The sequence below is a fragment of the Balaenoptera ricei genome, chromosome 2 (genome assembly GCF_028023285.1).
Source record: "Balaenoptera ricei isolate mBalRic1 chromosome 2, mBalRic1.hap2, whole genome shotgun sequence".
NCBI lineage: Eukaryota > Metazoa > Chordata > Mammalia > Artiodactyla > Balaenopteridae > Balaenoptera > Balaenoptera ricei.
The window spans coordinates 160908786-160931090 of NC_082640.1; the positions used below are offsets into that span (position 1 = coordinate 160908786).

Genomic DNA, 22305 nt, shown 5'->3' on the forward strand with positions numbered 1-22305 from the left:
TTTCCCTTGCTGCTTTCAATAATTTTTCTTTGTCTTTAATTTTTGCCACTTTGATTACTATGTGTCTCGGCGTGTTTCTCCTTGGGTTTATCCTGTATGGGACTCTCTGTGCTTCCTGGACTTGGGTGGCTATTTCCTTTCCCATGTTAGGGAAGTTTTCGACTATAATCTCTTCAAATATTTTCTCTGGTCCTTTCTCTCTCTCTTCTCCTTCTGGGACCCCTATAATGCGAATGTTGTTGCGTTTAATGTTGTCCCAGAGGTCTCTTAAGCTGTCTTCATTTCTTTTCATTCTTTTTTCTTTAGTCTGTTCCGCAGCAGTGAAGTCCATCATTCTGTCTTCCAGGTCACTTATCCGTTCTTCTGCCTCAGTTATTCTGTTATTGATTCCTTCTAGTGTAGTTTTCATTTCAGTTATTGTATTGGTCATCTCTGTTTGTTTGTTCTTTAATTCTTCTAGGTCTTTGTTAATCATTTCTTGCATCTTCTCAATCTTTGCCTCCATTCTTATTCCAAGGTCCTGGATCATCTTCACTATCATTATTCTGAATTCTTTTTCTGGAAGGTTGCCTATCTCCACTTCATTTAGTTGTTTTTCTGGGGTTTTTTCTTGTTCCTTCATCTGGTACATAGCCCTCTGCCTTTTCATCTTCTCTATCTTTCTGTAACTGTCTACCAACTTTTAATTTTACCAAATGATAACAATTACCACGTATTATCACCATCATTTCATAAATGAGAGGGCATTTTAACACTCAAAAAGTTGAAAGGACATAGACTGAAGGATTGAATATATGTAGCTTTGTGAAAACTCCTTGCTTTGTCTGTATTTCTCCTATCTTCCTTTGACAGTTCTATTCATTCTTCATTCTCCATAGGGTGGTATTGATAGTGGTGAAGAGCAGACAGAGAAACCAAGGAGAGGTAAAAATCTGATTCAAGAACCATTTGAGTTTCCTGATCAAACTGACTACTTCTTCTTTTTCTTTTTTATCATTTATTTATCTATTTATTTGGTTGCACCAGGTCTTAGTTGCGGCAGGCGGGCTCCTTAGTTGTGGCATGTGAACTCTTAGTTGCAGTATGCATGTGGGATCTAGTTCCCTGACCAGGGGTCGAACCCAGGCCCCCTGCATTGGGAGCACGGAGTCTTATCCACTGTGCCTCCAGGGAAGTTCCCAAACTGACTACTTCTTGCATTATGCACCTTTGGGTCACCGGTTTCTTTGGTAAAGGAGAGTAAAATAATCTCACCAGATGGGTTCCTGGTAGTGGGAATATAATATATTGAGTAATTCCCTTGGAATTACTTCCACTCTGGGACAGGTCAGTTTGTTTCTAGTTGGTCTGATCCTTGTTTGGACCATGCCCCACCCACCCAAATACTTCTGGTTTTACTCGGGGAGGTGAGATTAGTGACTGTCTTATACCTGATTCAGCCAGATCAGATGCAGCTGAATGGTGGAGACTGGCAAAGTTCCCAGAGGAGTGAACAAGCCTGCCTTCCAACTGATGTCACAGGCAGGTGCAGGAAACACTGGCAGAGCCAGTTCAACCAGCATCTTGGGCAAGATTTGGCCAGTACTTTTTTCCTGTTTCCAATTTCCTCTGGCAGTAGTGGGAACTCTCCATGTTCTGTGGTTGCATGTGAATCTAATGCAACCAACACGCTATCTTTTTTTTTTTTTTTTGGCTGCGTTGGGTCTTCGTTGCTGCGCGCGGGCTTTTCTCTAGTTGCGGCGAGCAGGGGCTACTCTTCGTTGCAGTGCGTGTGCTTCTCATTGCGGTGGCTTCTCTTGTTGCGGAGCACGGGCTCTAGGCGTGCTGGCTTCAGTAGCTGTGGTTCGCGGGCTCTAGAGCGCAGGCTCAGTAGTTGTGGCGCACGGGCTTAGTTGTTCCACGGCATGTGGGATCTTCCTGGACCCGGGCCTGAACCCGCGTCCCCTGCACTGGGAGGCAGATTCTTAACCACTGCGCCACTAGGGAAGTCCCCCAACACTATCTATCTATCTATCTATCTATCTATCTATCTATCTATCTATGAATGATATGTAATATATATATTTCCCTCAAAAGCCCAATGTGAATAGAAGCTGAGACTATAATTTAATTCTAAGCAATTTAAGCATAATTAAGGCCCCTGAGACTGAGTTTCTCTCTCATCAGCCACCAGAGAGTGGACACCTAGGGAAATAAATGCACTTATTCAGGTCCCGAGACACTACTTACTACACTGGGGAGAAAATTTAGTCCAATTATCTATTGCAGATTAGAAAATTATAAGATCATTATTTTTAAACAATTATTGAACCTAGTCAACCAAAATGGCATAATATACCTATATTATTGAATTTTGGTGACTATTAAATAACATAACAATATCTGTAAAGCACTGAACATAATTCTTGAGCAAACACTCGGTAAGTATTAGCTATTGTTATTCCCATGCATTCAAGAAGTACTTTTTGAGCAGTCTTTATTCTGTCAGATGCTGTGTTAGGGGCTAGAGAGTCAATGATGAGTAAACTGGCAAGATTTCTGTCTTCCTCGAATGGGGAGCTAGACACCAAACAGTCAATCAACAGTTAACAGCTACCAACACCAGAGCTTTGCTAGGTGCTTGAGGGTCCATCCGTGAAGAAAACAAAAATCCTTATCCTTGTGGAACTTACCTTTTTTTTTTTTAATTAATTTTTTGGCTGCACCACACAGTATGCGAGATCTTAGTTCCCTGACCAGAGATCGAACCTGTGCCCCCTGCAGTGGAAGCGTGGAGTCTTAACCACTGGACCACCAGGGAAGTTCCAGAACTTATCTTTCAGGTATTAGCCCAATTGCTTTCTTTTTATTTTATTTTATTTATTTATTATTTTTGGCAGCGTTGGGTCTTCGTTGGTGCGCGCAGGCTTTCTCTAGTTGTGGTGAGCGGGGGCTACTCTTTGTTGCAGTGCGTGCGCTTCTCATTGCGGTGGCTTCTCTTGTTGCGGAGCACGGGCTCTAGGCACGCGGGCTTCAGTAGTTGTGGCGCAAGGGCTTAGTTGCTCCACCGTATGTGGGATCTTCCCAGACCAGGGCTCGAACCCGTGTCCCCTGCATTGGCAAGCGGATTCTTAACCACTGTGCCACCAGGGAAGCCCCCCAGTTGCTTTCTAAGTAAGTATATATTATTACAAATGGTGTTTAGTGCTATACATGCAAAGCCTAGGGTATGGCCTCTACAAAGTTAATCCTTTCATCACTCAGATTGTACAGAGGCAATTATCCTATTCCTTATTCTTCATTCAGTACCTTTATTGAACACCTACTATGTGCCAGTCACTGGAATCCATAGTGGAATGAGGGCTTCTGAAGGGTTCCTAGTTCAGCCTGGATGCTCAAGGAAATTCTCTATGAGGGTATGACATTTTAAATTTGATATCTGGATAAGAGTAGATCCAGTTGAGGAGCAGAGTGGGAGATGGGGGCAGAGAACATATGTATAATACTAGTAACTCATATTTAATTCATGTTTTCCATGTTATGATGCTTTTTCCCAAATGTTCTAGAGGCTGAGACTGCCAAAATCGGGAGACAGTCCCTGCATCAGAAGTTTGCATCCAGATTGAATTTAGCTCTCAGTTCCAGAATGCACAGCAGCAGCTGCCTATAGTTTGCTCCTTCCCGGGAATCACTGACAGTTGACAGTCACTGCCTCAGCTTCCCTTGGTCCCATTGCCTGGAACAATTAGTACCAACTACGACAGGAATGACCTCTGAGAACTGAACTCCGCTTCTTTTACTTGCTGTAATGAAAGTCACCCTAGCGCCCCCAGGAATGTGTCAGCATATGTTTGCTGCTGGATTTAAATAATCAAGCTTGGGCTGAATAATCAATCTCTGAGGGTTGAGCTACTCTCTTCCCCTGACACACGTGTAATCCTTTAGCCCACTTTTCCCTTTGCTACTGAATTTTCTCCCATTTAAGTTTTAATGCTCTTCTTCTGTCATTCCCATTAGCAAGTTTTCACAGCCTGGTTCGTATTCCAGCTCTGAAATAGTTCACATAGTTCTGTGCAGACATAATATTTATGGGAACTGAAGATGGGTGGATTCTGATAATGGCTTGTGGGACAGTCTCCAGTGCAATGAAAATAACAAAGAATTCAAGAAACTAATACTATGAGAGTTTAGTCCCCCGTAAACTTCCCAAATGTACTTGCTTAAACCCTGTGTAAGTATTAGCAGAATACAAGGAAGTGTCACCCTGGGTGAGAAAGCTTGGTTTGTTCAGTGTTCTGTTTTACAGCACAAATTCTAAGTTGAACTCTGTTTATTGTCAATAGCTCTCTAACAAAGAGCAAAATGGAATGCGCCTGTTTTCAAATTCCTGTGAAAAAGGGCCCTGGAAGACCTCAAAGCCTGACTGAGGGTAATTTACATCACTATTTTTCAGTGCTTTCATTGAAGACTCTCTAAGTTATTGAAAGAGAGTTTACCAATCATTGATTTTAGTGTGTAGCCATCTATAAGAAGGATCCATATGGGTTGTTATTGTGTGAGAATGAAATAGAACCATCCATGTCCTGTTTGAAGTATAGCGACAGCTAGGGAGGAAACTAAACTGGGAGTAGCTGGGACATTTCCAAATTTGGGAGCACTGATCCAAAAGTTGGTGTTTACGGTCTGGGGGAGGGAGAGATCGTTTGTTGCTAGGTGTTATGGTCTGGGGGAGGGAGAGATGGTTTTTGGTAACTAGGGCTTGAAGTGCACCTTACAAAGACAGAGGGTTGCTGGGCTCAGTGATGTTTCTCAATACTTTACATTGGGAAGCATTTCCTCTACTCAGAATGCTCTGCTCCCTGTCCTTCTGTGGCTGGTTCCTTCTTGCCATTCACTTCTCATGACAAATGTCACCTCCTTCCACCTAATCCAAAGGAGCAACACAGTCACTCACAACATATCCCTCCATTTTAATTACCTGCCCAGCACTTTACTTTTATCTGACATTTGTTTATTTGTTTTTTGTTTTTTACATTACTAGACTGTGAGCTTCATGTCAGTAGGAAGCTTGTCTGTTTACTATGGATTCCAGTGACTGGCACATAGTAGGTGTTCAATAAAGGTACTGAATGAAGAATAAGGAATAGGATAATTGCCTCTGTACAATCTGAGTGATGAAAGGATTAACTTTGTAGAGGCCATACCCTAGTATCTGCAGGTAACTGTTTTTTCTTATGCAAGATAATAATGATTTGAGGTCTGTGAAACTCCTTTCTTTCCTGGACTGAATTCTGAAACCAATGGAAAAATGAAAAGCAGGATAGAGATATCTGATAAGAATATTAGTAAGTTAATCTCAAGCCAGATGTGTGAAATTAACACCTCAGGGCTGCTCTTATCTAAAAACACAATCTAAAATCACTTAATCTGATTGACATGTATAAAGTGATGTGTATAAAATTGATGACTGATTAAAAATAAATAAATAAATAAATAAAATCACTTAAATTGAAACTCTTCCTTTTTCTCTATTATTATCATCATCATTATTATTATTATTATTATTATTATTATTATTATATATATTTTTATGTGTGTCTCTGTTGCTTTTAGCATATGGGCCAGAAATGGATAAGAGATGTGGAAATATTCACTGTTTGTGGCTTGGAGCTATAGTTCTGTGAGCTTGTGGATTGGGGAGCCAATGAATGGAGTGCTATTTGCATAACATCAGGCTTTCTTCATTTCCCCAGCCTACTCACAACCCCTTGCTTCTCTCTTTTCCAAGTTCCAAAGCTCAGGCAGACACCAGCTGGATGAAGCCCTGGGTTCAAATAAACTTGACTTGGATGGCGAAGTATTAATAGCAAATGAAGTCCCAAATCCTCACCTACTATGAAGTTTCCCATTCCTGGCAAACAGACTAGTGGAAAGCAAAGATTCCTCACCCACAGACACACCTCTGGGCAGGAGACCTGTGATTTATTCCAAACCACTTGATTAATCTGGAGAAAGAAAGAGACTGGTTCTGTCACAGATTCAAATTAAGAATCCCATCCCTTGGTGCAAAGCAATCTGAACAGAGCAGGAGCACATGGTGCTCTGTTTATAACTGCAGAGATCAGCTCCAGCCCAGATGGGGTTGCTGTAGGCGCTGCATCCAGGCCTCAGGTGATCCTGTGGTATGTGATACTCCAGTCCTGTCCACTGCATGCCACACAATCAGCAAATACTGACCTGGTTGCAGCCACATTCTCAGCCATTGCCGGATTGCCCAAGAAGCCAAGGAAGCATGTGCTGGGGTGGGGGCAGGGGTGGGGGGTGGAGAAAGATTCAAAGAAGAATTAGGAAAACTGTATTCATCGTTCTATGTATTGAGTGCTTGCAATTGCGCCAGGCACTGTTTCCAGGCACTGGGGAACCAGCAATTTTTCCATCCCTCATGTTGCGGCATGTGAAATCTTTAGCTGCGGCATACGGGATCTTTTAGTTGCGGCATGCAAACTCTTAGTTGCGCCATGCGAACTCTTAGTTGCGCCATGTGGGATCTAGCTCCCTGACCAGGGATCGAACCCTGGCCCCTTGCATTGGGAGCGCGGAGTCTTAGCCACTGGACCACCAGGGAAGTCCCAATATTGTTTTTATTTTGAATTACTTGGCAGGGTATCATAATCATTTTAGTATTGGTGCCATGAAACTTTTGTTATGGCCCTATTCCCAGTGCTTTTTTTTTTTGGCTGCGTTGGGTCTTTGCCGCTCTACGCGGGCTCTTCTCTAGTTGCAGCAAGCGGGGGCCACTCTTCGCTGCAGTGTGCGGGCTTCTCATTGGGTGGCCTCTCTTGCTGCAGAGCACGGGCTCTAGGTGCGCGGGCTTCAGTAGTTGTGGCACTCGGGTTCAGTTGCTCCGCGGCATGTGGGATCTTCCTGGACCAGGGCTCGAACCCGTGTCCCCAGCATTGGCAGGCGGACCCCCAAGCACTGTGCCACCAGGGAAGCCCCTCCCAGTGCTTTTAAACTAAAAAATTGGTTACGTTTTTTACCTCTATGCCTAAATATTTTCTAAAAAGTTGCTTGTTGTATTAGGTTGAGTCTGTGGAAAAGAAAGGATTTAGGGGGATAACCCATCCCGGATGAATTTCTTCTTGTGCTGATCACTGTTTCTGGGCGGGATGGTTGTGGATTTAAAAATATAGCACCCATACCCTCTTGAATGGCAGCTAGTGGAAGCATTAATACGCAGATATGACGAGTCCATACAGTTCTAAGGATGGGTGTACCCCTTGGGTTTATAAGCATCTAAATTATTATGCCTGGTAAAGAAGGTGCTGATCAGGATTTTGGTTCCCCTCACCCGAGAAAGATACAGGTAAGAAGTCACCCATCAAGCCCCTTTATCCAAAAAGAGAATCCATGCTGCCTTCTCAGCCACATGAACAATAGATGATGAGCTTTCTGTTTAATGTTCCTGCATTCCACAAACATTTATCGAGTGCCTACTAGTGTCAACAAGCTAGGTCCTGAGGATAGATACCTATTGAATAAGACAGATAAGGTCCCTGCTTTGGTGGAGCTTGTGGCTTAGGAGAGGAAGACAGACAATGAAAAAGTACATAAATAAAAAAACAAGGTAACCTAGTGATAAGTCCTTGATAGAAAATAAAACCAAGTAATGTGACAGAAAGTGACTGAGGGACAAGGAGGAGGGATGCAACATTGGATGGGGGACAGGCTTCCTGGAGAATGTGAAACTGATGCAGATATTGATCATGAGGATAAGTCAATGTGTCCAGATCAGGGGGAAAGAGGGAACAGTGAATACAAAGGCTCAGCTCCTGAACCAGACTGGCATATTTGAGGAATAGAAAGAAGGTCAATGTGGCTGGAGAGGAGTGAAGGAGGGAAAGTTGTTCAAGATGAGGTTGGAGGGTGAGGCCAGGGCTGGGTCACACAGATGTGGTAGACCTCTGTAAGGAGTATAGATTTTTTCCTAAGTGTAATTCTGTATATTGACCACTAAACAGTTTTGGAGAGATTTATGATTTAGTGTTTAGTGTTAAGATTTAATTCAGAGCCCCACTAAGTGGGAGAGGAGATTTTCAGTGTATGATCTGTCCTTATCTGAATTGATTACCTCACAAACTCGGATGGGTCAGTCTAAAGGTGGAATTCTTCAGTAGAGTCAATTTTGGGATTTTCACAAGGGATCTGTAACTCATTGACAATCCAGTGGAGAAACATCAGAACTCAGTGGAGAAAATCAGAACTCAGCTGGGAGCTGCAACCAGAATTTTCTCATAGAATACAAATCAGATACTAAACTGAGACACAGGGTGTCCACATCTGAGGATGAAAGTATGATCTGTAGATCAGAAGGCAGCATAATCTGAATTCCTACATACTGGTCAGCTAATCAGGATTCTCCTGGTTTGGGAAAGGGGATTTTTTTTTTTTTTTTTGCATTACAATTATTAACTCTCTTTTAAAGATCTTTCTTGCTGTTCTTGTTGAGTAAGGTGGTGGATAAAATGGTGTAAGCGATGCTTGAGATGTCTTAACACCCTGAAGCTCATCATGTGCCAGCCCATTTGAGCCATCCCCAGCCTTGCCCATGCCGATCGTGAGATTTCCCCATTGGTTGGGAACTCTGTAGTTGAGGTTTCTTAGTCAGGGTGTGTTGTTGTCCTTTAGGTTTAGTGACGTAGATGGGATTCCTTTGGAATTCTAGCAGCTAAATCCACCAGAGCCAAAGAAGGTCAGCTCAGGACATCTGGGGAGCTGACAGCCTGGACAAGACTTGCTTGTTTGAGGATAGGGAATGCTTGTTTCTGCAGCAAGGTTTGGCATTACTGACCAAATGGTGGTGGGGGGGGGGGGTCCAAAGCTGCCGGTGTGGTGAAAGATGCCATGAGCTTGGGCTGAAATATGTCCTTCTTAGGCACCGTAGCTGTTCCCCAGTTTCCTCAGCTCCAGAGGGAATGTGTCCCAGGGACCACACAGACCACCACTTTGTTTAAATGCTTACATTAGCAGAAGGATGGGGATCCCATTGAATCATCATCTCCTGTCAAGAAGCCAAGAGTTATTCAGAATGAAAACAGTTTTTCCCAAAGAGGCGAAATCTCTATTACTAATTAGTGGTGGTGATGGTGGTGTGTGTGTGTGTGTGTGTGTGTGTGTGTGTGTGTGTATGTGTCTGGTGATGGTGGTGGTAGTTCTATGCCTCCCACTGTTTTAAAATAGGGACAGTCTTTTTGCTCCCTGTCTGAGCCATAGGGTGAGTAACCTTGACCCCTAAGCCCCTTCACTGGACTCACGTGAGTGTGTGAGTCCTTCGGGAAGTGTGGAATACTTCTCTCCCTTGGGTCTAGACATTTAGAATGAATAATTTAGAGGGTGGTGGTAACACGGTCATTGTCATTACAGGCAATGTGGCATTTATGTATGGGCACTGGCTGTCTTTCTCATGGGCTCAATAACAAGAGTAAGTTCGATCTTTCATCATGAACCACTGGAGTGTTCTTTACCGACAGAGGCTGCACCAGCTGAAAATAGCCCAAACATCTTGTTATTTTCTCTTTCCCAATTTTTGCATATTCACATCCAAGAATAAAAGACTCAGCCTGTTCAGCCTTTTCAAAGAGTTAAAGAACATTCTCTATTTGATTTCTTAGTACCCAGAAAGGACAATAGTATATATTTGCCTTGCTTGGCTGAGGGCATTCATTCATTCATTCATCTGTTCAATACATGTTTATTAAACACCTACTATGGGCCAGGCACTGGGCTAGGTGCTAAGTGAATATTTGCACATGAAAAAGATAAAGGCCAACATTATGTAGATGCTAAACAAGTCTTAGAAGCGACTTCCCCAAGTCCCTGAAGGAGTTGAACTTGCTATATGCCTCTTTCTGACTTCTGGTCCCGTGCTCTGACCACAACCCTTCACCACTAGACCACACTTCTCCAAATAAACAACTACTTCTGCATGCTGGGGACGGGTTGTGTATGGCAGCATTTACGTAGGCAGCATAGACAGTGGCCTTTCACTTAATGTTGCAATAACACCAGGCTAAACAATGTGCACTGACCTCCAGAGTTACTGAACAAAAGCTTGCTGTGGGTCAGGTCTCTTAACTCAAATGCCAGAGAAGTGCAAAATATGAAAAGTCTTTATCTGATAAGAAACAACTGCTGGGAAGGAATGAATCCGTGTTTAATCTGGTTAAAATCGGATGTGGGAGTCTACCCTCCTGTTCACTTTTGGATCCTCAGATAGGGGGAAATCAGCGCATAGATAATCACAAACTATGTAAGTTTTGGTTTTCCACGCTCAGGCTTGTCCAGAACGTGGAATCCCTGCCCTGCTGGAAGGCAGCACTGTGCTCACAGAGGCACACACACATTTGTCTTAAAGTTACCCTGACCTTGGCAGATGGCAAAGATAATTTCACAGGTTGGGTCAGATTTCTCTTTATTTTTTTAGTCTTATTTTTTAAAATTTTATTTATATATTTATTTTTGGCTGTGTTGGGTCTTTGTTGCTGCACGCAAGCTTTCTCTAGTTGCCGCGAGCGGGGGCTACTCTTCATCGCGGTGCGCGGGCTTCTCATTGCGGTGGCTTCTCTTGTTGAGGAGCACGGGCTCTAGGCGTGCGGGCTTTAGTAGTTGCGGCACGCGGGCTCTAGAGCGCAGGCTCAGTAGTTGTGGCACACGGGCTTTGTTGCTCTGTGGCATGGGGGATCTTCCAGGACCAGGGCTCGAACCCGTGTCCCCTGCATTGGCAGGCGGATTCTTAACCACTGTGCCACCACGGAAGTCCAGATTTCCCTTTATTTTAAGGCTACATCACATGATCTCCATAATAAAAATGTGATTTGGCAGTCCTGAAATGGATACCATGAGTAGATTGAGATATGAGAGTATGTTGGAATGATTGCAGGTTCAGATATTAGCTGGGCAGGAGAGGAATTCTGAGATTATATCATCTGATACTACTGCTTTGGGTTGAGCACTTGCTTCCTAGATGATGCTCTGGCCCCTTTCGACCTTTATCATGTCATTTCCCAGAGGACAGTGGATCCAGTCTCTGTATTGCAGTCACTTCCTCTGATACTTGTCCCCAAATCCTCTTCTGTGTTCAATAGCACCCTGTTATTAGCCCCGTCAAACCACTTACTGCTGTCCTGCAATTCTCTGATGACTTGTCAGTCCAGGAGGCTGGAATCTCTCTGACAGTGGGGACAGGTCCACCCTCCCTGTTCATTACAGTGAGTGCCAGCCCCCAGCAAGTGCCAGGCCATAGGAGGCTCTCAATAAGTAAATTCTTTGTTAAATAAATAAAAGAATGAATGAATGTGTGATTCTGTCCTTTTCAGAGGATGGATTTATTAAGTCTCCAACTCTCTAGTCATAATGTTGCCAGGAAGGAAAGAGTTAAGCTATGTGGAGGAGACAGGCTTATCCAAAGACCTTTTTCCTTTTTTATTGGCAAGGGCAGGATAAATGATATATGAGATAAATCCTGGATATAAAATCTTGACACATCCTTTGTCTGTTGGCCTGAGCTGCTTCAAGACTCTGAAGGGGAAGTAAATGAAATCATTCTAGGTTTTTTCTTAAGTGGCCTGAGATCCAGTTATGAATGGAAGGCAAGGCCAGACCCAGGAATTCAAAGCTTGACCTACTTTGCCCAAAGCTAATAAGAAGAGAGATGGATTTGCCTTCTTCTTCTTTTTTTTTTTTAAGAATCAAGTACAGTGAAGTAGCCTGACAGACGACAGAACTAGGTGAATGGAAGGCAGCAGAATTGCTTTAGGATTCAGAACAGCTCCCAGAAGTCTGTGTTTACATATTATGTGTTTTTCCTTTTTTCTCCCCTTTTTCAAGTGAGAAAAAGAAAAAAAAAAAAGCGCCTAAATTCCCACCAACATAAACCAGTGACATACAATGATGAAACTCTGTTTTCACCTCTGCTTGTGACAGGGAATGCAAAAATAGCAAGTGGCCCAGTTCCACGAATCCCCGCCTCCCTGCCCTCCCAGCTCTCGCCGGGTTCGCATCTCTAAGAATGGAGGTTAGCGCCCAGCCGCGCGCAAGCCGCACTCAGCCCCCGGACTGGGCAGATGAGGTCAGGCGGCGGGAGTGGCTGCTGCCGGGCCGGGGAGGCCGAGGCCCCAGTGGAGCGAGGAGGGAGGGCGGCCTCGCCAGGCCGACGGCGCGCCCGGTCGCGCGGTGTCGCCTGGAGACTGCCCTGGCGGCGCAGTGTTGCTGTAAACAGCTGCTTCCCTGTTACTATCTATAGCAGGATCGCCTGGCTCCCGGGTGCGGCGGCGGGAGGCAGGTTGGCTGTCCCGCTCCCCGCGCGTCCCGAAGGATCCGCCCGCAGCCCTAATCCCGCCTCGCCCCTCTCCAGGTGCCCACCGTGACCCCCGGGCCCGAAGAGTGGGGGAAGGGACACAGGGACCTGTGTCTCTACGGGGACTTGCGGCTTCATGTCCCGGAGGTGGCCGGCGCGCTGGGACCGAGCCGGGGCAGTGTGACCTCGGCTGTCCTTTGCATCCGAGCAGGAGGCTGGAGGCGTCTGGGGGCGCAGCGCACTATAGAGCACCTTGACGCCCCAAAGCCCTGTTTTCCAGGCCACCGAGCGGTGCCTGAGGCCCCAGACGCCGAGGATTCCGGCCTGGGCGCTGCTGGGCACGGTCCTTCCAAGCGCTCCCGGTCCTCCCCCCTCCAAGTCCGTGCTGGAAAATCACTGGCTGCGGGCTCCCAATCACCAGCTTCCTGGGGCACCGAACCACCCCCACCTCTCCAGCACGGACTTGCGCTCCCCCAAGAGCTCACTCCATCCGGTACCCAGAACTGACGACCTTGTCCACATAACACCCCCAGGCCCCGGGCCCAAGCTCAGAACCAGGCAAACGAACCTTCCAGACACCCTTGCATGGAGGTTCTGCAGAATGTTTATTGGCTAGTTTCTCAGGGGTTTGACAGTAACACTAACATGTCATATATGGCCAAGAAAAAACAAATGCGCCTTTTTCCTTAAAAACAAAAAAATGAAAATGAAAATACCCAGCATCGTAGGTAAAGTAGGTTATCGTATTCTCTTATTTTGGATCCCCCGACTTTCTGCTTCCAAACGCAGTAACAATCCTAGTAGTGCTGGAGTCCGGGGGCTCGAGGCGAGGGGCTGAGGGTCTGCTCCCACAGTTTGCCCTGAATTTGGGCTAGAATGGGGAATGGGGGTAGAGGCGCATTCCTTCGGGGGCCGAGGCTTAAGCTCTCGGGGCTGTGTACCTGTTTCGCCTATACCAGAGCCTCAGAACTGTGCCCCGCTTTCCGTAGAGGGGTAAAAGGGCGCCCCCACCCCATCCTCCCACCCCGGGAACAAGGGTCCGCATTGAACCAGGTGCGAATGTTCGCTCGCCTTCTCCTCCTTTCCCGCCTCCCCTCCCCCTGGCCGCGGCCCCCGCCTCCCCCCGCGCTGCACCCTCGGTGTTGGCTGCAGCCCGCGAGCAGTTCCCGTCAATCCCTCCCTCCCCTTCACACAGGATGTCCATATTAGGACATCTGCGTCAGCAGGTTTCCACGGCCGTTCCCTGCGGTCGTGGGGGGAGCCATCCCCGAAGTCCCTCATCTCTGGGGCTCCAAGCGACCCCAAGACCCAGATTGCGAAAAGCTCGCACGATAAAGAAACACGACAAGACGGGAGGCAGGGGGCTGCGAGGGCGGCGGAGACGGCAAGGAGACCGCAGATGTGGCCAGGCCAGCGCGACACCCCCCGGGAGCCACAATGGTTGCGCCCCGTGACGTGTCGGGCTCATTCACAAAAGGGTTATAAAAGCGGTGGCTGCGGCGCTTACTACTTCCAACCGCATCGGCAGCGAGCAGCTAAGGATCAGAGACTGAGCCGGCGGCGGCCCAGCGAGCGAGCAGCAACAGCGCTCCTACCTAGCTCTGCCCCGCATCTCCTACCTGCCTCCTCCCCTCAGCCCCTCGCCCGGCTTTGACTACCCGCGATCATGATGTTCTCTGGCTTCAACGCGGACTACGAGGCGTCATCCTCCCGCTGCAGCAGCGCCTCCCCGGCCGGGGACAGTCTCTCCTACTACCACTCACCGGCCGACTCCTTCTCCAGTATGGGCTCTCCCGTCAATGCGCAGGTGAGGCTGGCTTCGCGCCGCCGCGGGGCCCGGGGCTCGGGGCTCGGGGCTCGGGGTCACCGGGGAGGAGAAACCGGGGCGGGACGCTCAGGAAGACGAGTCGAGGAGCCCTTTCGCCGAGGGGGAGGGAGGCTTGCCCCGGCCGGAGCAGCCCTACCTCGGGAGCCCCGAACTTGTTCGGAGCGCACGCAAGCTTGTCATAATAAGAATTGGTTCTCCTTTCCCGCGGCAGGCTCTTTCTGAGCTGCCCCCGGCCCGCCCTCCCTGACTGCTCTCTGACATTAGCTGGGACAAAAGTGTCCCAAGCAAAGACTCGCCAACTAGAGCCCGGCACCTCCGGGGAGGAGGCAAAAAGCGGCAATCCCCCCTCCCCTCGCAGCCTGGAGCAAGGAGGAGGGGTGGGGTGAAGCAGGCGGGTGTGTAAGGCAGTTTCATTGATAAAAAGCGAGTTCATTCAGGAGACTCCGGAGCGGCGCCTGCGTCAGCGCAGACGTCAGAGATATTTATAACAAACCCCCTTTCAAGCGAGTGATGCTGAAGGGATAACGGGAACGCAGCAGCAGGATGGAGGAAAAAGGCACTGCGCTGCGGAATTCTTGGGAAGAAAGGGGGAAACCTTTCATCCAGGATGAGGGGCATGTAAAAAGACCTGAGCAGTCCATGGCGGAACGGTTTCTCCTCTCTCTCTCCCTGCTGCATGCGGCACTGGGAACTCTGCTCACCCCACCTGCGTCCAGAATCTGCTCACTCACGTCAGCTTTCTCCTTCTGTTTCATTCTAGGACTTCTGCACCGATCTGGCCGTCTCCAGTGCCAACTTCATCCCGACAGTGACTGCCATCTCGACCAGCCCGGACCTGCAGTGGCTAGTGCAGCCCACCCTGGTCTCCTCCGTGGCCCCATCCCAGACCAGAGCCCCCCACCCCTATGGAGTCCCCACCCCCTCGGCTGGGGCTTACTCCAGGGCTGGAGTCATGAAGACCATGACCGGAGGCAGAGCTCAGAGCATTGGCAGGAGGGGCAAGGTGGAACAGGTGAGTTCTCAGCACCTTCTCTGGGGTGGGGGTAGGGTGGCTTAAGCACCGGTGGAGGTGGGGAGCACAGCGGACAGGGTGAAGCCATTGATGGAAATGACTAGACATCCCGAATGGCGAGCCAAGCCCTTTCCATCCCAAGTTAGGCTCTGATAGTCCCATTCTAAGAAATACCCTAATGTGTAGTTTCTTCCCTAATAGGTTCCTATCTCATGTTTTCAGTCTGGGCTCTTCTTTGGCTCTTGCTGAGGTTCTTATTTTTAAATGCAAGTCACACCCAGCTTGCAACTGCAGGTTAGAAATGGCTTCACAGAAGAGGTGTTAGGAGCTGGGAAGCTGCAGGAGCCAGTGTCACTGGGGTGGGTGAATGGAACTGATGGCAGACACTGTTACTGAATGCTGCTCTCCCCCCCCCCCCCAACCCAGTTGTCCCCAGAAGAAGAGGAGAAAAGGAGAATCCGAAGGGAAAGGAATAAGATGGCTGCAGCCAAATGCCGGAACCGAAGGAGGGAGCTGACTGACACACTCCAAGCGGTAGGTAGATCCCATGGGTCATTTCTTTTTAAAACTTAAGGGGAAAGTTGGAGATTGGACGTAAGGGAGCAGCGTCCTTGAGTAAGACCGTGTCTTATGTTTTGCTTTGTCCTCTCTATCCAGGAAACAGACCAACTAGAAGATGAGAAGTCTGCTTTGCAGACTGAGATTGCCAACCTGCTAAAGGAGAAGGAAAAACTAGAGTTCATCCTGGCAGCTCACCGACCTGCCTGCAAGATCCCTGATGATATGGGCTTCCCAGAAGAAATGTCTGTGGCTTCCCTTGATCTGAGCGGGGGCCTGCCTGAAGCTGCCACCCCCGAATCTGAGGAGGCCTTCACCCTACCCCTCCTTAATGACCCTGAGCCCAAGCCCTCAGTGGAGCCCGTCCAGAGCATCAGCAGCGTGGAGCTGAAGGCTGAGCCCTTTGATGACTTCCTGTTCCCAGCATCGTCCAGGCCCAGCGGCTCTGAGACCGCCCGCTCTGTGCCAGACATGGACCTGTCTGGTTCCTTCTATGCGGCAGACTGGGAGCCCCTGCACGGTGGCTCCCTGGGGATGGGGCCCATGGCCACAGAGCTGGAACCCCTGTGCACCCCGGTGGTCACCTGTACGCCCAGCTGCACTACTTACACGTCTTCCTTCGTCTTCACCTACCCTGAGGCTGACTCCTTCCCCAGCTGTGCGGCTGCCCACCGCAAGGGCAGCAGCAGCAACGAGCCCTCCTCTGACTCGCTCAGCTCACCCACGCTGCTGGCCCTGTGAGCAGGCAGAGAGGGGAGGCAGCAGGCACGCACGTGCCACTGCCCGAGTCGGTGCATTACAGAGAGGAGGAACACGTCTTCCCTCGAGGGTTCCCATAGACCTAGGGAGGACCTTATCTGTGCGTGAAACACACCAGGCTGTGGGCCTCAAGGACTTGACAGCATCCATGTGTGGACCCAAGTCCTTACCTCTTCCGGAGATGTAGCAAAACGCATGGAGTGTGTATTGTTCCCAGTTACACATCTGAGAGCTGGTAGTTAGTAGCATGTTGAGCCAGGCCTGGGTCTGTGTCTCTTTTCTCTTTCTCTTTAATCTTCTCATAGCATTAACTAATCTATTGGGTTCGTTATTGGAATTAACCTGGTGCTGGATATTTTCAAATTGTATCTAGTGCAGCTGATTTTAACAATAACTACTGTGTTCCTGGCAATTGTGTGTTCTGATTAGCAATGACCAATATTAAACTAAGAAAAGATATGACTTTATTTTCTGGTAGATAGAAATAAATAGCTATATCCATGTACTGTAGTTTTTCTTCAACATCAATGTTCATTGTAACGTTACTGATCATGCATTGTTGAGGTGGTCTGAATGTTCTGACATTAACAGTTTTCCATGAAAACGTTTTATTGTGTTTTTAATTTATTTATTAAGATGGATTCTCAGATATTTATATTTTTATTTTATTTTTTTCTACCTTGAGGTCTTTTGACATGTGGAAAGTGAATCTGAATGAAAAATTTAAGCATTGTTTGCTTATTGTTCAAAGACATTGTCAATAAAAGCATTTAAGTTGAATGCGACCAACCTCGTGCTCTTTTCATTCTGGAAGTTTTGTAAGATTCCAGAAGGTATCATCGGAGACCAGTTTGTCAAGAAGGGTAGCTCCTGGAAGGGACACACTGCTCTGTTTGATCCCTTATCAAAAAGAGAGAAACTCTGGAGCTGAGGTTGGAAAATTGTACAGATGCGTGTCTTCACCTTGCAGTGCTGAGTCTCCCCTTAGAGATTCTAGGAATGGGAAACTGCTTTGCAACAGCTTTTGTGAGAACATGTCTTCCTTCTTCTGTTTTAAAAGTCGAAGAGGGGCATATTTAAGTCTACTTGTGCTAATACTAAACTTAAATGTCTTGGTCTTCTAGGAATCCTTTTAGCAAACAATTAAGCTTTGCACGAACCACTTTAACTTTTTGCCACAAAATCATGTGACGGTTACTCCCTCCTTAAAGGAGAGCAAATTGAACGGTTAGAATGATGACTTTCTCAATATTCCACTATTGGGATTGGAATCTTAACTTCTTCATTCATTACCCTATCCAACAGGCTGAACTGCCTCTTAACACTTGGTTCAAAAAAAAAAGTTTTCAGACTTCCCTGGTGGTCTAGTGGTTAAGACTCTGCCCTTCCAATGCAGGGGACGGGGAGTTGATCCCTGGTCCGGAAACTAAGATCCCACAGGCCTTGTGGTGTGGCCAAAAAAAGAAAAAAGAAGAAGTTTTCACCTGGTTAGGAAAAAAAATAAACCCACAACTTTTCAGTCCTTAACTCTTCAGTCCTTAACTCAAACAGACATACATTTAGTTGTAGTCTTTTTATTCTCAGAAAGAAAGGACGGGGGTTCTCATCCCTATCCATTCATAATAAATGCATTGTAATTTCTGACGTTTCTTTAACATATGCCTGACATTCACTGGGGGAAGAAAAACCTGGCTCTGAGAATTCGAGAGATCTCAGACAGTACAAACAATGGTTGATCATTCGGTAAATAAAAAGTTACATGATAGCTCGAGGAGAAGTCAACATGACTGAATAAGCTTTAACTTAGAAACTTTATCATCTTAATGAAGAACATGACCTTTGTCTGGGACACCTCTGGTGATGGGGTGCTTTCATGCACAGGTACCAACCACAAAGAGAGGAGGCGGTGTCCTTCCTCCCCTGCTCTCTGCTATCATGTGGGCACCAAGCTCGGAAGCCAGAGCCCAGATTTGCACCCATGCCAGGTGGAAGAGGAGCTTCAGGGCCAGTCTTCTAATGCTTTGGTGATAATAAAAATCACTGGGTGGTTATGCGATGTCATACTCAGCCAAGTTGAAAGTTTTAATTTAAAATGACAGTTCCATTGAGGGTGGTGTTCACACCTATGATCTCCCAGCTCCTCACATAATAACTGACATATGAAAGCAACTTGCTTTAGGCTCTTAAGAGCACTGATCTCTCACACATCACTTGCATATTATTTTTGCCTGTCCGGCAATAATGAAAATGGCCTTATACTCCCTGTTTGCTGTCCAGAGGGTAAATTTTCTGTAGCCTTTAGATAGGACCTAAACTCGATACAGAATTACTGTAACTAACACCTAGATCTCAAGTAACAAGAAGATATCTGAAGGAAACCAGCTGGATCCCCTACATGTACAGTAATAACAACCCATGGAAGCAGATTTCTCAGATGGGGAAGGGAAGCTAAACCTCTAGCCCTGGACACTGAACTCCTGGAGACCTGACTAATGGCTTCGGTCAGCCCCATGCTGATTAGAGAGAGAGGCTTGCTTTTCACTTGACAGCCCTGGCCTCTGCCTGCACGCAGACCCTTCTTCTAGTTCACCATAGCCCAGCTGAGACCAGGCTGCTCCATCAGCAAGCCTGCATTAAAGGTCCAGGAGAGGGCCTTGCACACAGAGAATCTCTTTAACAGGCTTCTCAGAGGGCCTATAGGGTCCGCCATTGGGTTGACATCCCACCAAGCTCTCTGCCCACCATTCTCATGGGATCAAGAGAAGAAAGGAATTTCCTCTCTTTCTAGCTAAAGGGGCTCCTTCCAAATCCTCTTTTCCTGACTCAGGATTCAACAACTCCCATGGGTGATGGACATTGGGAATGTCAACTTCCTTTTGGGAAAGACTCTATCCCTACCCACACGATATGGCCTTACACTGGTCTCAACAAAATGACTATCTCAGGGCACCATCGTTCGCTGATACAAAAGATACTCATATAATAGCAAGAGATGGAAATAAGGATGCAAGGGTGTCATTTCTTTATGGGGAGAATGTCTAATTTGTTCATTAATGGATCCCCAGACCTGGCTTAGTGCCTGGCACATAGTACAGGGTTAACAAATATTTGCTGGGTGGATAAATGAATAAATTCTGCACTATTTCCATAGGCAGAAATATATTCCACACATACTCTCTAAATTCTCCTCTTCTAGGCCTTGTTATGATATTAAGCAATGGGGATTTCATATCTTTTATGTCTGGCTTCAAACATATACCCCAGTTCCATCTTTGGCTCCTGGAATTCCTCTGCTGCCTCCCTGGATTACTTCTGCCAATTCAACTTCAAAGTGAATGCACCGCCTTTGTGCTTCCAGCTCCAAATTAATTTTAGATGGAAAAAGCGTAGAAGAAAAGAGAATTATCTTTATATAATAGTGGATTGTAGACTCTGCATCACCTTTGCACATCCCTGCATCTTGTGTAATTCTCCAAATTAAAGGGTAGCATTTAACAATCTGTTCTAACAATTTGTATCAACAGCAACTTTCCATGCGTGAAGGAAAGTAAATCAATTATGCTATCTTTAATTAATGGACAAAGTAGAGACAGAGGCAAAGTAAAAGTTTTCAGATTACTCTAAGGAAATCAGCTGAAGTTTTTATGTTTTTCAAGTAAAAAAAAAAATTCGAAAACAAAAATTCAATCTTTCAGCTGTGTGTGAGACTTCCTCCAAACACAGAATAATCATATTCCTCACAATATAAATGAGATATGAGCATCACTTGAACGCTGAATATCAGAGCATTTTAAGCTGCGCTGTTTTGCTATAAATATTAAAGAGCTCACTCTTGACTCCTCTCCACCACCATCTCCTGTCCCTCTTCCCTGCAGGCACTCTGCTCACTGACCTTCCTTCCATGCCTGACACATAGCACGCGTGTCCCTGCTGCAGGACCTTTGCACTTGCTGTCCCTCTGCCTGGGCTTCTTTTCCCAGGCTGGCTCCTTCCTGTTGGTCAGGACTCAGCTCAAAGAACATCCCCTCCAAGAAGCCTTCCCAGGTCGTTCTATCACTCTCTGTAACACCTTATTTATGTTTCCTTTCCCTTTTTAACAAATTTCCACCCTTTACCACTGCCTGTAAGTTCCATGTGAGCAGGGACCTTTTCTGTCTTGTTCACCCCTCTAGCCCCAAGGACTACTAGGGACTCAAATGCCTGTTAAATGAATGGAGATGGATGAATGAATGAAGGTGGATAAAATTGACAAAAACATCTAAAGGGAGAGAACTAGAACTTAACAGTGAAGACGAGCTGTGTTCTTCATAGATTTCTTCCTGAGTGAAAGAGCATGGCTTCTCGTTTTAAAAAAAAATTCTTGTCAAGAGTTCTATAATATTAAGACGATGAACTAGCTGGCTTGGGAAGGAATTTTGAGGGGTACCAAAAAATACAAGTATACTGCAGGTCAGTGACACTTCTAGACTAATTACAAACTGAGAAATTTGTTTCAATACCAAATGAAGAGTAGATGCATATGTAAATTTAAGTATCATCATCTTCAAGGAAACAAACAAAACAATGTTTTTCACTCTCATTGATATAAAATAAAAATTTCAGACTATCACACAAATGCATTTGAGTTTTGGATCCTAGCACTTGGTGTGCTAAACTATAAAACTTACAATTTAGTCTGCATGAGAATAGAAGAATAGGGTTAGAGGCTATCACGATCATTACCAATATCAATATCATTATCACAATCATCATTTACAAGAATATGCCCAGACCTGGGCAAAAGCAGATGGGAATAAAGTGTATTGACTCCTGATGAACGAGTTCAAAGTCCCTGAAGGGTGCTGGCTCAATAGAGCTCCACGTTGCACGCAGGTGAATGCAACAGAAGCATAAACTGGTTTAGTTGTAACGCAATTCATTTCAATGGCTCCACACACCGATCCACGGACTAATCTAAGCTGCCTTTCCTTTGCTCTTCTCGAGCACTGTTCAGCTGCCCAAGAGGACACAGAGCAGAAAGGGCTCTGGCTGTTGTCCCAAGGAGGCTGCCTGTCCTGATGGTCATCAGATCTTCTTAACTAATAAACTGTTTTAACTTTCAGCTCAAACTGACATGGTGCTGAGGTTTGGTTCAATCAGTTGATGAGAATAAGAACCCGGAGGGGTTTGAGCATCAGCTACATTAGAAGCAGGCCTGTAGGAAGGGGACCCTACTAAAGCGAGTGGAGCAAAATGCAGCACCTCCATCATAAGGGTAAATGGCACAGGTCCCAGTTGCTCCCATGTTTACTTTGGGGAGCAATTTGGGGTCAGAGCTACAGAAACAGTGATTCATTTTCAGGCTTTTTAGTCAATCATGAGACTGTCATTGCAGCTAAACTTATCAAATAAACATGATAAATTAATCTGGATTCGAGGCATTGGATCCAATATAGCAGAGTGGTTCAGAGCATGGACTCAGCTTTGAATCCTGGCTCCTTGACCTTGGGCAGTTTACCTCTCCTCTCTGCACCTTAGTTTCCTCATCTGTGAAAGGGAGATTATAATTGTATCCACCTCTGGGGTTGTTGTGAGCATTAAATAAGTTAGTATGTATGGAGCTTATTACAGTGCCTGGGCACACAGGAGTATTATAGAAGGGTGAGCTATTATTTATTGCGTTATAATTTAGGGAGATGGGGGTCAAGGGAGAAAATATATATCTTCTGGAGCAAGCATGGACTTCATCTCATTCAATAAAAAGTTTCCAGGGGGCTTCCCTGGTGGCGCAGTGGTTAAGAATCTGCCTGCCAATGCAGGGGACACAGGTTCGAG

General features: G+C 46.4%; 1 protein-coding gene across 1 annotated transcript; it reads left to right on the forward strand.

Annotated features, from left to right (window-relative positions):
• Positions 1 to 13859: 13859 nt before the first annotated feature.
• Positions 13860 to 17271, forward strand: FOS (Fos proto-oncogene, AP-1 transcription factor subunit). The gene is made up of 4 exons (XM_059915793.1): positions 13860 to 14141; positions 14923 to 15174; positions 15601 to 15708; positions 15832 to 17271. Exons 1-4 carry the CDS (start codon positions 14001 to 14003, stop codon positions 16471 to 16473), a joined length of 1143 nt encoding a protein of 380 aa, XP_059771776.1. The 5' UTR covers positions 13860 to 14000; the 3' UTR covers positions 16474 to 17271.
• Positions 17272 to 22305: the final 5034 nt, after the last annotated feature.

Coding starts and splice junctions, on each gene's coding strand:
- FOS (XM_059915793.1), top strand. CDS start 14,001: ATGATGTTCTCTGGCTTCAACGCGGACTACGAGGCGTCATCCTCCCGC. Junction 14,142..14,922: donor GCTCTCCCGTCAATGCGCAG/GTGAGGCTGGCT, acceptor GTTTCATTCTAG/GACTTCTGCACCGATCTGGC. Junction 15,175..15,600: donor GGAGGGGCAAGGTGGAACAG/GTGAGTTCTCAG, acceptor CCCCCAACCCAG/TTGTCCCCAGAAGAAGAGGA.